Below are 13,960 nucleotides of genomic sequence, written 5' to 3'. Positions count from 1 at the left end.
TTGGCTAGTTATTCTTTCTATGGTATTGTTCCTTTTCACTTTCTGTTTGAAATTGCGTGATAACTAGAGCTGAGAAACCATCTTCAAAGGGAATCCATTTTATTATAAGAAATGTAACAGATTTTCTTTTTTTCTTCTAGGCATTGATTTTAAAGTAAAGACAGTAATGTTTAATGATACAAGAGTGAAACTTCAAATATGGTAAGTTTTAATTAGTATCACAAAAGAAAGCCAACTAAATTGCATTATGACATGAAATATCTCATCAACTTTTAATTGTGTGTCTTGGTAATGTGCAGGTGTTCCTACTAGGTAATTTTAAAATTTGAATTTAGCCTAGAAGAGTACATTTTTTGCAGCAGCTAACGTAAGTTAAAAAGAGGGTTCTCAGTGTGTTGCTTTAACAATAAAACTTGCAGCATACAAGCAAATGTAGATCTGTGATCCAAATGGGGTGTATTTATTTGTATAGGAAATATTGTATCGATGGAAGTGACAAAGCAAGATGATGTTATATTTCATTACCCACCAAATGTATGTTCAAAAGGGTCACCAAGAGAAGTTACTTTAGAGAAGATGAATCTTTGGGAGCATACACTATTTTTTGGTTTGGAATTTTTTCTAAAGGGTGTGTAGGGCTTCTGACAGCCGGCTCTCCAGGCATCTAATACTGAAGATTATATCTATTTACCAGTGTTTAACTTCTCAAGGAGTAAATCTGTATGTGAATTATCTGACCAGTACTGGATCTGCAGTTACTCCATCTCAGGCTTTAATACAAAAGTATTAGAGGCATGTTTACAGCTTTCTTTAAGGCATAATTCATACAATCATAGAATATGCTGAATTGGAAGCAACCCATCAGGATCATTGAGTCTAACTTCTGGCCTTGCACAGGACACCAAAAATCACACCGTGTGCCTGAGAGCGTTGTCCAAATGCTTCTTGAGCTCTGTCAGGCTTGGTGCTGTGACCACTTCCCTGTGGGGCCTGTTCCAGTGCCCAGCCACCCTCTGGGTGAAAAACCTTTTCCTGATATCCAGCCTGCGTGGCCCCGACTCAGCTTCAGGCCATCCTCAAGTCCTGTCACTGATCATGGGAGCGAAGAGATCAGTGTCTGCCCCTCTACTTCCCCTTGTGAGGAAGTTGCAGATTGCAATGAGGTCTCCCTTCAGTCTCCTCTTCTCCAGACTGAACAAACCAAGTGACCTCAGCCACTCCCTGTATTGCTTCCCCTATTCTCATGGCCCTCCTTTGGATGATCGCTAAGACCTCAATGTCTTTTTTATATTGTGGTGCCCAAAACTGCCCCCAGCACTCAAGGTGAGCCCTCTGCCCCAGTGCAGAGCAGAGCAGGACAATCCCCTCCCTTGCCCAGCTGGCAATTCTGTGCCTGATGCCCCCAGGACAGGGTTGGCCCTCCTGGCTGCCAGGGCACTGCTGACTCACATTCAACTTGCCATTGACCAGGACACCCAGGTCCCTTTCTGCATCTCTGCTTTCCAGCATCTCATTCCCCAGTCTGTGCACACAACCAGGATTGCCCTGTCCCAGGTGCAGAATCCAGCTTTCACTGTTGTTAAACTTCAAGCAAGTGATTGCCCAGTCCTCTGATTTATCAAGGTCTCTCTGCTCTGGAGGGAGTCAAAAGCTGTTCCCAATTTACTGTCTTTGGCCAACTTACTTAGTATCCCTTCCAGTCCTGCATCTAGGTGGTTAATGAAGATGTTGAAGAGCACAGGGCTGAGCATGGAGCTCTGTGGAACCTCACTAGTGACTGAACACCAGCCTGGTATCACCCCATTCACTGTAACCCTTTGTTGCCTGACCTGTGAGCCAGTTGCTCACCCATCGCCTTATACAGTTATCTGACTGTGTGCTGGACATTTTGTCTGGAAGGTACTGTGAGAGACAGTATCAAAAGCTTTGCTGAAGTTCAACGAGATCTTACCTGTTGGCTTTCCTAAATCAACTAGGTGAATTACTGTGTTTTAGAAGGAAATCAGGTTCAACAAGCAGCACTTTGCCCTCATGAAGCTGTTCCAGCTGTGACCAATGATTGTGTTGTCTTCCAGGTGTTTCTCAGTATCTCCCAGAATCATATTTTTCATTGTTTTACTGGACACTGAAGTAAGACTTACAGGCCTGTAATTTCCAGGGTCTTGCCCTTCTTGAAAAATTGTGACCACTTTACCCAGCTTCCAGTCAGCTGGGACTCCCAAGACTGCTCAAAAACTGAGAGAGGCTTTGCAATGACATCAGCCCGCTTTTTGAGAATTTTCAGATGAATCCAGTCAGGTCTCATCGAGTTGTAGGGATCCAGCTAGAGAAGCAGATCCCACACAATTTCAGGGTCGACTGGGATTTGATCATTCTCACAGTCATGATCCTCCGGCTCAGGGTGCTGAGACCCCTTTGGTCTGCCATCTGTGTTGAAAACAGAGGCAAAGAAGTTGTTAAACAGCTCTGCCTTGTCCATGTCCCTGTTGGTGAGGTGACCATCTTCATCTTCTAACAGGACAATGTTATTTCTACACTGCCTTTTGCCATTCATATATTTGAAAAAACTTTTTGTTGTCTCCCACATTTCTGGCAGCTTCAGCTCCAGTTGAGCTTTGGCTGCACAAATTTTTGCCCTGCAGTGGGAGGCAGCACCTCTGTATTCTTCCCATGTCACCTGACTTTGCTTCCACTAGGCATACACCTTCCTTACTTATCTTATTTCCCAGCAGTTTCACTTATGCCAGTGATTCAAGTCTCTGGGAGTGGGCCAAAGCTTGGAGCTTGTCTCCTTTGTTCTTCTTGCTTGGTGTATTAGTGTAGAAACATTTCAGGTGTGATACTTTGCAGCCAACATCTGAAGCAGATTGAGGGACTCTATTTGTGTTCATTTCCTCAGGTTTTGGCACACCATTCTGTTATGTGTAGGAATCTCTGTGTCCATGTATTTTATGGGTTTTTTTTCATAAAACCTGTCTTCCATCTAAACCAGCTTGCTGTGTGTGTGACAGTTTACAAAGGGGTTGTCAGAATATGGGGATGTCATCTGATGTTTGGTTTTTTTTTAATCACCTGAGTTGTACTGATCCTAATTATTATGTATATAAAGAAGGAATGGTGGGCTTGACATTACTCTCAGATTTCAGCCACTGGCTTGGCTTTCCTAGTAGGGCTGTATTATTCAGGATAAATTTCCAGTGTATTTCTTATACTGCTATAGCTGGCACCCAGATTTTCTCTCATCTGTATTTTTTCTTGTTCTTTTCATGTTAGAGTACATAATTTAAAATTTGGGCAATATTCCTTAAAGTAAAGGATTCTTTCTTGGGGATTCTGCTGTTTGATCATCTCTTTTTTGTTTGTTTGTTTGTTTGTGTGTGTGTGATTGTTGCAATTTCCTTCAGGGATACTGCTGGCCAGGAACGATTCCATACACTTAGTACCAGCTATTTCCGTGGTGCACAAGGCTTTGTTCTCGTATATGACATCACAAATCTGAAGAGTTTTCAAAGTATAACAATGTGGATGAGTGACATATATGAGGTAAATATATCTGTCAGTGGTTGATCTCTCAATGAAGGTAATTGATGTGTCATTTTAAATGACTGCATGAGATGTATTCTTGTTCCTGTATGTTTCTAACCAGAACTTCTTGCATTTGACTCAGCACACAGTATGATAGTAGAATTACTGTTATCTGAAACTGGAACACAGTGTATATTTAGACAAGCTCATGGTGATGGAGGAATGTTTTCTGAAGTACTTCTAAAACATAGCTTCCAATCCAGCTTTGTGCATGCTGAGTTCTGGTGCTCTTGTCACTGGTGTGGCTATGCACAGGTCATTATCCATGAGCTCATCCCGGGATTTCAATTAGATTCCATATCAAAATTCCGTATCACAGTCAGTGACTTCCCTTTCCTAATTTCATTACTTCAGTGTAGTTACCTCATCCCAAGATCAAAGGAATTAAATATCCTCTTTGTCCTTGCTGGGTATTCCTTGAGAGGATGGTTTCAATAGGGAGGAAGTGGGGTGGGAAGCTGTTTGGTTAGCTCAGCTGCTCGTGGTGCTGCAGCCAGAAATACATTTTCATGTAACATAGGAAGTGATTCAACAGCACATGGCTGCCAGAGGGGGGATGTGTTCCCACTGAAGCTTGTCAGAGTCCTCTGTGCTTCACTCTGACTTCCTAATGTGGTAGAAAACTAACAGCAAAAAAAGTTCAGCGTTTTTTCTTCTCCATCAGTGAGTTTAAGAGACTCATAGAAAGGTCTGACACTTACTGGAGTTGGAGCAAGGTAAACAAGTAGGAGTAGGAAGGCCAGAAGAAGAATATGTGGGAGCAATGTCAAGGAAGGGAGGAGTGGGCAAGGCCTTAGAGATGAGATCATTCAGCTGCCTGTAACCCTGTATTCCAAGTCTGTTTTGCTAGGTCTCCCTTGATGTGTTCTCTATTAGATAGAGGCAAGTCAGTTTTAGAATAGCTCAGCTGTAAGGGACCTTCAGGGATCATCTAGTCCAGCTGCCTGACCACGTAAGGGTGACCAGAAGTTAAAATATTATTAAGGGCATTGTCCAAATGCCTCTTAACTTGGCTTGCGGAGTGGACCATCTCCCTAGGAGGTCTGTTGCAGTGTTTCACCACCTTCTCAGTAAAGAAATGCTTCCTAATGTCCTAATGCTTCCTAATGTTCCTTCTGAATCTCCCTGGCACAACTTTGAGCCATTCCCACATGTCCTGTCTCTTGATACCAGGGAAAAGAGATTAGCATCATTCTCTCTATTTCCCCTCCTCAGGAGGCTGTAGGGAGCAGTGAGATTGCCCCTCAGCAGTAGCAGGGCAGTTTGTAGTTAGCATTCCTATGGAATTGTGTGCTTGTGTAAGAATCCAAGCAAGGTAGTGCTCTTTGTTGATTAAAATCAAGTAACCTTTCAGGCAGGTTTTTTAATACTCTCGTGATTTGGTGTGGATATGACGTGATGGATGAGAGAGTTCTTCTTGGAAAAGGGGGCTTGAAATAAAACCCTTGAATGCATTATTTTCTCTCTTCACAGCATCAGTGTACAGCTGAATTAATGAACTACACGTGGTCATATATCCAGTAATACATACATGGGATATCTTAGACTCTTGGTAAAACATTATATTCATATTATCTCATTATTAAAAACATTACTCTGGTGACCTAGTACATCATTATTCTTGACCTTAGAGCCATCTTAAAAGTCACAGTGGCAACAGAACCTAACTTTAGTACTGTGTTACAAAGGAGATTCAATGACACACAATTCTTACTGGCTTGGCTGCACTCACTTTAAACTAACACATCTGTTTTATTATTTTGTTAAGAAAAGTACATGCCCTTCCTCTGTTGGCCAAACAAAGGACACAGCTAGGTATGCTACTGGTTGTACAGTTTCATGGTTAACAAATATTTAGCTCAGCAAACAGTATGATAGCAGGTTTACTGTTACCTGAAACTGAAAATGTAGATTATCTGCATATATCCATCTATCATCCATCATCTATCTATCTATATCTATCATCTATCTATCTATCTATCTATCTATATCTATCATCTATCTATCTATCTATCTATCTATTGGTCTGTCTTCACACTGGCTCCAAAGGGGTCATTTTGTTCTGTCATCTTCAATTTGATCAGCTGGGTGGTTGATTCAGTGGGATTCAGTGCACAACCATAAGCACCAAGAAGGTAGTAGGGCTGTATGGCTAGGGTGGAGAGAAGGATAGAAGGATGGGACTAACTCCTGTGGCCACCATGCAGCCTTAGATCTGCTTTAGTCAATCAGGAAATGACACCTGCACAAGCCTGCTCTGTGTTTGTGACATTTAAAAGCTTTCGTGTAAATGTACTCAAGCTATTAATACTTAGACTGTTTAATCTTAACCCCTGAAGGTACTTTGTTAGGTTAAAGTTTAAAAAATGGAAAAATACTCAATCTAAAACAATTTCTAGGAATGTAAATTGCATGATTGATTGTACCAATCTCAAAACTAGCAATTAGTGTTGTAATAGAGCTAGATAGTAATAAAAAATTTAATTTAGTCCTAGTGGGATATCAATTTCTGAAGTGTCTTGGTGAAAATATATGGGGCCATTCATTGCAAAAGAAATGTTTTTAAGCAATAACTGTTAAAACACAGGGCATTTCATGAAAATTAATTACTTCCTGGAGGTCGGTGACATTCCTTGCATTTGCTTTGGTCTGTGAATGCAAACCAGTATTTAATTCCCTTCAAATGCCCAGAATCAAAGTGACTGTTGCTGCAGCACCATTTAAATATGCAAGCATAGAAAAAATAAATATGTTTTATAAAGGGAAACAGAGAATACAAGTTTCACTTAATACCAGACTATTGGGTAATGTAAAGCTTGCACCTGAACCAGTCAAACAGGAATTTTTTAAGCAGTTCAGTTATTACACTATACTCTCATTTTTTGGTTCTTTGCACAGAAAGATTTTAAACAGGAAGTTTTAAAAAGATATGTTCAGTGTGCTAAGGCATTTTTGCAACAGCTGAAAATAACAATCCAGGCAATTTAGCATTCGTAAAAACTCCCATTGATTTTATAAAAACTGGCCAGTCAGTGCAATTATAATCAGATTACCAGTAATGTTCTCATTATACTTCAGTTATTTTAAGTGTGGAATACAGCAGCTTTACTATTAAAAATGAATTATTGTCCAAGGAAGTTTAAGAAACAAATATGCTGCCACATCTGTATTGCTGTAAAATTTGAATTCAGAACTAGAGGAAACTAAGTAAATGACTGTACTTAAAAAGCTTACTAGAAAAATACACTCACTCACAGATTAATATCTTAGGACATTATTGGCAAATCCAATATAGGGATATTGGATTTGTAATGCATTCATTAGGAGCATGATAATTGCAGGAGTTAGATAATTTTAGAACCTGAAACCATTCTTTACGTGTAGGTTTGGAGGTTATGTCCAATTTATTAAAGTGTTTCTCTTGTCTGCTGGCATGGCTTTTAGTTATTGCATGCTCCTGTTCTGAAAGGCTGGTTCTGTTTGGCCTTTGAAAGTTAAATACAAGCAGCCATGTACCAAATCCATGTGCAGAAAACAGTTCTTTCCAGGATGTTTTGAAGGAGATTGCAACTAAAATTGGCAAAAAGTTCTTCACAATGGAGTGTTCAAATGCTCAAATAGGTGCCCAGAGAGGATCACGTAAAGGAGATACTTAAAACCTCATTCAACAGAGCCTTGAGCAGCCTGACCTGGTTTTGAAGTTGGCCCACCTTTGAGCAGGGGATTAGTCCAGCTCACTTCCAGAAGTCCATGCCAACCTAAATCACTCCATTATTCACACATGGTATCTGGATCTCCAAAAATTGCTGACATAAATGGTAGGTCCTAGTTTACTTCTAAATACCTTGGATTGGTTTTAATTGTGCTATTCTCCTGGTGTGGCCATTAAGGTGGTGTTACCAGCTTCTAACAATTATCTCTGTGTGGGAAATTCTCTGCCGTCACAGGATTTTCTGCATGGGGAAGATAATTTTCTCATGCAGGTCTTGGTGACAGTAGTTTAGTGTTCTTGGAATACATTACTTGGAATCTATTTGTCCTGCCTGAAGAAGTGACTCCTCAATCAGGATATAAACTGTATGGGTTGTTTGTTGAGTTGCTGGCATTTCTGCATAGTGCCCTTCTTTGGTTTGGTTCTTCTGGTGCATTTGGGAGACTGGACTGTCTTTCAGTGTTTCTGCATCATGCTTAAATAAAAGCAGCACAGCAAACTGTTTTCCAAATGTAAATTTGACTTCAAACTCTTCTGAATTTTCCTTCCTCATATGGGAAAGCTTGATGTCAAAAGATTTAATTGTCCCAGTTCATAAATAGGTTTGTCATTATGGCTCTGATTAGAACTTAAAATTCTTGTTCTTGTCATTTTACTAAATTGGTTTATCTGTAGTCCTAGGTTGGTTTTGGGATAAATTTGTTTATATCTACTGCCTTCTAAATTTGCTAATAGACAAATAAATTCTATCATTCGTTTATTTCCACTGAAGTCTTGGAAACCAGGCATTTATAGCTGAGGTCATAAGGTGGCACTTAGGAAAATATGTGGAATGAGACGTGTATGGCAGTCCTAATGGGAGTGCTGCCCACATGATGCTTTCAAAGAGACTCTGAGGACAATCTGTTCCTAACAAATGGTTCTTCAATATCATAAAGGGTAAAGTTCTAGTGTCATTGTCTAGTGAGTAAGAGGCTTCCCAGTTTTATTGCCTTCTCCAGCTCTGCCTTCATCTTGACATTTGACAATGTACATCTTCAGATGTGAAAAAATATATTAATGCTACATTTCTTCTTCAAATACAGACTATTTAAGTATTGCCATAGTGTATTTATCAGGTCTGGGTTCTCAGTTTCATTGTTTCAAAAAGCTCAAAACAAACAAACCTACAAAGAAACTTCCATTGCTTTTTCTGACTGTCATAAATGAGTATCTAAATCACACAGCCCTTCCCAACTATGCCCTGGAAGTGTGGTGAAGGGACAAAGTGGTGTTCTGGAAGATGGATCACTGGATAGATAGCTTTATACAACAAGGAGTCTGGATGAGCTCATAATCATCATGGTCAGTTTGCTGCAGGGGAAGTTAAGGTCATTTGTGATAGGTCTGTGCTCACCGTTTAAAAAGTGAAGGGATAGTTTCTTCCAATAACCTGTAACTACGCAGATATGGTGTAGTTCTCTTATAGAAAAGGTGTCTGCTACTTTTCATATTCACATTAATTCACAGCACTTCTGGAAAATAAAAACTGCAGAAAAAAAAGAATGACCTAATATTAGGAAAAAAAAAAAAAAAAACCCACCAAAAAACCCCAAACCCCCAAAGAAATTACTTACAAAAGGGATGAGCAATGTATTTTCCCTTCTGCATTTTGATTTCTGTTCAAAGCCACATAGTCAGGTTGTGTGTTTACCTGGCTAGGTGGACATTAAGCAGTAGGCTGAGGGCACAGGTGGGTGATCCCAGCAGTAGTGTGCTAAAGAGGCTGTGGTACTGTGATGTGAGTGTCCAGTGTTCCGAGTCCAGGATGTGGCACCGCTGAGCTTGAGGCTCTGCTGCTGCTCCCTCCCGTGGCCACTGCTCAGAGCAGCCTGGCTCCTGCTGCTGCCAGATCCTCCTGCCTGGGAACCCAGTGGAAGAAAATCCCTTCTGCCAAAACCTGGTGACTCCAAACTGTGCCTAACATTTCAGAAAACGTGGTCAGTCTCAGTAAATCTCTTGGTTCCATTTTTTTTCAGACAAATATAGTGCTGATGTTTTCCTTTTCAAAATAAAATAGTGTAGGTATTCTCCAGGTTCAGATTATATTTATTTTAACATTTAGTAAAATGTGAACTTTGAAATGTTAAAATCCAAAGAAAAACAGAGAATGAATCAAAAATGGGTATTTTTGAGATACCAGAGCAGAACTTTATCTGAGAAAAAAAAATTATTTTTGCCTGGATGAAATTGATGAAATTTTTAATAGTACTTCTCCATAATATTTTTTCTGAGTCTGTGAGCTTACTCAGTGCTGACTTGCATAATAGGATTTTAACAGCTGTAAAATAACCATTGTCTTTTTAGCTCTAGATTTTGCATTTGGAAAGCTTATTCCTGAGCTATAAATAACAGCATATGAAAATATACAGTGAACTTTTGGAAGCACTGAAAAGCCATATTTTTGGCCAGTTCAAATCAGTGTACCCATGCAGTTTTTATGCTAGCTGAGCATACGGTCAAACTTCTGCACAGTCGTATTGAGTTAATTTTTTAAGACTTCACACATTATCAGTTTTCAGAATTTAAAATGGATATAATTTTGACTTACAATCTTCAGTTTTCTAAATGTAAGAAACTGCAAGATACCATCTTTAAAAAAGGAGAAGTGTAAGTGCTTTGGCGAAGGATCCAGATAAAGTGAAAATACATTAATACATTATAGTGACGTAGAAATAGTACTTATTTGCAGAAATTGTGATTAGTAGTACTGTTAAATAGACACTGAAAGGCCTGGTACCTCAAATCTTGTTTAAATTTTGTTATTGTTTGAAGCTGTTTAGAAAGAACATTCTTACTGCAAAAATTTGTGTTGTTTATACAGAAATTAAGTTACAGAATTAATTCAGTGGGTTTGTACATGCAGTATGCAAGTATTTCCCTCTACACTTTTAACTTCAGAGTGAAGTCAAATGTCACTTTTAAAACCTTCATCAACCTTAAGTCTTCTGAATTCAAAGTTGATTATAGAATGAGACTAAATTGTCTATTTACTCTATTTTGGGACTGATGTATGTGATTTTATGTAGGAGAGCCACTGATCTTAATGAGTGAAGCTTCAATGCATTCTGAAACAGCCAACATTTTGGTCTATTAATGCAGGTTAGATTAATTCATTATTTTAGGCCTGCACTTCACACTCTTATGAAATTTACTTCATTTTAATACTGCATTATCTTGAACATAAACTGTGGGTATGAAATAAGTCTATCTGACTTATTTCAGAATGGAAGAGGAGAATGGATTAAAAAAAAAGAAATAGTGTTCCTTAATATTAAATTATGCCTACTGATGAGGTTGTCAAATAGCTGTAAAAGTAGAAATAGACTAAAAATAATGTTCTGTTATCCTGTAATGAACAGGGGTTTTTCTCTGTATGATTCTGACAGATTTTGTCTTATGGCAAAGTTACAAAAGTTAAGGATTTGACAGAGATCAGAGATTTCATCAAATTCCCTGTAGGGAGATCTGCAGCCTGAGACCAGGCTTTTTGAGTCATCAGGGAAGCTGTGTGAGCATGTACCTCCGGAATAAAAGCCATGGCATCAGACCACATTAGCTTCAATTGTTTGTAATGAAGACCCTCAGTTTCCTCCATTTAAGCATCAAAAGTGGTTTTAAATATTGATTTCCACAACAAATGTCAGTTTCCAAATTCCACATGCTGTTGCAGAACTGTTCCCTTTCCTTGTCATTATTCCAGTCACGTGTAGTTACAATAACTTATCTTAAAATAACACTGATGTAAAAAACCCAGTGCATTTCACAGTCATCATGCATGTGAGTGGTTTAGAGGAATGGGGATGGAGACAAGGTCAAAAAGGTAGATTTTTCTTCCTTTTGGAATCAATGAGGGTTTTAAATTTTACTTCATTAAAAATCTATTGCCTTCTTCCTAGTGTCTTGGAATAATCAGACTTTTATGTTGAGTTTGAACACTTTGAAAGTAATTTTACTGTCTGTGTGCAAAAGTGAAGCACAGAGAGGTGCTCTTTCAGGTGCAGCAAATTCCTTCCCTTTTACTTGTGAGTGCTGGATGTAGACCAGAGTCATATGCTAATCCATGAATCTATTACTTTAAGGAGGGCAGTGTCTGTGAATTCAGGACATTTCCAGTCACTTTAAAGCCTCAAGATGGAGCATTCATCAGAAGATGGTGCCCATGCACCATGTACTTTATATCTTACGAAAGGGGTTGGAAATTATACGTGGCACTTCTAAGTGGCTCTTTTCTGGTCTTTACAATCTTTCTGTTTTTCTCTAAATCCCAGTAACTGCTGGAAAATATTTGTCTATATGAAGGTCAGGACACAATTTAGCCTTTACTTGCAAGGAAATGGAGTGCTGAAGGTTAACATGAGCTGAAGGTGAAGGGCTTTTGTTGTTTGCTTTTTTTCTTACTTGATACTTATTAATGCTGGTTCTCTTTTAGAAAGCAGGTGATGAAGTGGACGTAATACTGTTGGGCAACAAGTGTGATAAGGAGTCAGAACGGGTAGTTCCAAAAGAGAAAGGAGAAAAGGTATCTTTGGTACTTTCTTTGGGTCCTCCTGAGTATCTTAGTATGTGACTGTGAGCTGTTAAACTGAAAATGGTAAAAAGCTCCTGAATTCCAAAAATTCTATTAGGACTTGCTCTAGAAGAACAGTTGTGGAGTTCTGGAGTGTTAGAAATGCATTAAGTAAATTCCTAGCAGATCTCTTTAGAATACTGATTTTTTTTTTTTAAGGTTAAAATGTATTTTAAAAGTTTCAGGTGCTACAGTAGAAATCTCATAGAGTCTGCATTTTCAGAGTACTATTGTAATGTGGAATACTAAAATGTAATACATTCTGCATAATTTTTCTGATACCACCCATCAGTGATATTTTTGCTGCAGTCTGACTATAAAGAGCTATTCTGGAAGCCTGTGCAAAGTGATCTTCATTGTCTGTGAATAGCCTTAAATAAGATTGGACAGATACTGAGCATCCAGCTCCCCATAATTGTGTATGTGATGTATTGCTGAGACTACAGTAGAGTTAGTTTATAGCTGCTGACCATAGGTAGGGGAAGAACTTACTAAGTGGGGAGTGCTGTTTTAAAGGGAATGGCAAAAGTGAGAGCCAGTGAGGAAACTCAGAAGCCATGCTATGACAGAAGAAATTGGGATAATGACTAAATATTGCAGGAGAGTGTGTCCTATATACCAGTAAATTTTGCCACTGCAAACTGTATGCAACTGTTCTCTGGAACTTGGAAGTCACCCTCCTGCTATGCTTTCAGGCATGGTGAGTCAGGCAAGATGTCTCATGTTTAAAGAAAAACACACTGATAGCTTCTTGCCAATTATATAAACCCAAACTGGGGAACTTTAAAAAAATAGTATCACCTTTTGGACAGCATTACACTCCTGACAGTTCATAGTTCATATACAAGATGCTTTCAGTGTTAATGTACCATATCTGTGTACAAGGATTAAGGCTGCTGAAAAATACTGTATTCTCACACAAAGGATGAACTGTCAGAAACCTAGAGAGTCACTTGATGCATGTGCACAAGAGGGCAGTAGTAGGGTTTTGCATAGGGTATTAACCAAGACATTTTCTTACTTCTGGGTTCTTAACCATGCAACCAAAATTCCTCTTCATGTAGTATTTTTTTTTCTGAAACAAATCATTACCCTCTCCCCAGTGAGTCTGCTTTCTCGATTTCCCCTCTGTATGGAGGAGAGGCAACTTTTCTGTTATACTATTTCTTCTTTTAATATGATTTACAAGTGCTAAAAGGTCTGACTGAGTGGACTGGAGAATGATTCCTTTAGCAGAGAGACAGTAAGTGTCCTCTCACTCTGAAGAAGAAAATGTCCTTATTGAAAGGGGGAAACAGTTGGATTCTAATTTTTACAAATAATAATTAATAGTTACGTATTTCATAATACCCTGAGAGTATGAGCTGTAAATGTTATTCTGTTCAGTCTCTTGCACAGAACTCTAGATTCTGTGGAAATCTCATCACCTATATTGACATTTCTGTAAAAATGCGTTATAACTGAGTGGCTGTCGTATATAATTTCATTTCAATTTAATGCTGAGAAAATTTTTTGTTGTTTCTTTTTGTACAAAATCATGTAATAATTCATTTTGTACAAACTTATGTAATTTTGATCACTCAGAAAATGAGATATTTAATTTTAACACTATGAAATATAATTTTCTGGTATTAATTGCTCCTTACTCACTTTGACAAAAGTTTTAACTCAACCTTCTTGGGCTCCTCCTTTCACCCCCAATATCATTCTCTTTTTCATTAAAAGATAAAAATGTTGAAGGTTGTATGACCTGGTAGAATGTGACTGTTTTTCTCCTATGAAATCTTTCTAACAGAAAAAGCCAAGCAAAGTTTTCTTCCTTTTTTTTTGCTTTTGCTGTCTTCATAGCTGAAGCTGATTTTTAATTTCAAAACTGATCTTTTACATGTCTGCACAGTTTAGGAATATTTCAGACATCTCTCTCTGTTTCAGCACTAAGAAATCATGGGAGCACTTTGCTAGGAAGTAGTATTAGCATTACTTATTATGCTATTATTATATGTATACTTATTATATGTAGGTAAGATATGAGCTTATTTCACTTAAGTTCTCCA

At 38.5% G+C, this 13,960-nt stretch overlaps 1 protein-coding gene across 4 annotated transcripts in view; it reads left to right on the top strand.

Annotated features, from left to right (window-relative positions):
* Nucleotides 1–13,960, top strand: part of LOC146441950 (ras-related protein Rab-10-like) — a 35,422-nt gene that overhangs the window by 5,731 nt on the left and 15,731 nt on the right. For 2 of the 4 annotated variants that reach the window (XM_085052757.1, XM_085052758.1), the window contains exons 2-4: nucleotides 141–201; nucleotides 3,405–3,543; nucleotides 11,769–11,858. In XM_085052757.1, the coding sequence (XP_084908883.1) occupies nucleotides 141–201; nucleotides 3,405–3,543; nucleotides 11,769–11,858 (290 nt within the window). The remainder of the gene's footprint in view (nucleotides 1–140; nucleotides 202–3,404; nucleotides 3,544–11,768; nucleotides 11,859–13,960) is intronic. The other 2 variants (XM_085052759.1, XM_085052760.1) reach the window with 1 other exon arrangement.

Source organism: Lichenostomus cassidix, chromosome 2, assembly GCF_008360975.1.
Source record: "Lichenostomus cassidix isolate B80296 chromosome 2, HeHo_3.0, whole genome shotgun sequence".
NCBI classification, from domain to species: domain Eukaryota; kingdom Metazoa; phylum Chordata; class Aves; order Passeriformes; family Meliphagidae; genus Lichenostomus; species Lichenostomus cassidix.
Note: the sequence above shows the minus strand (reverse complement) of the source record. Positions and strands in the feature narration are given on the sequence as shown.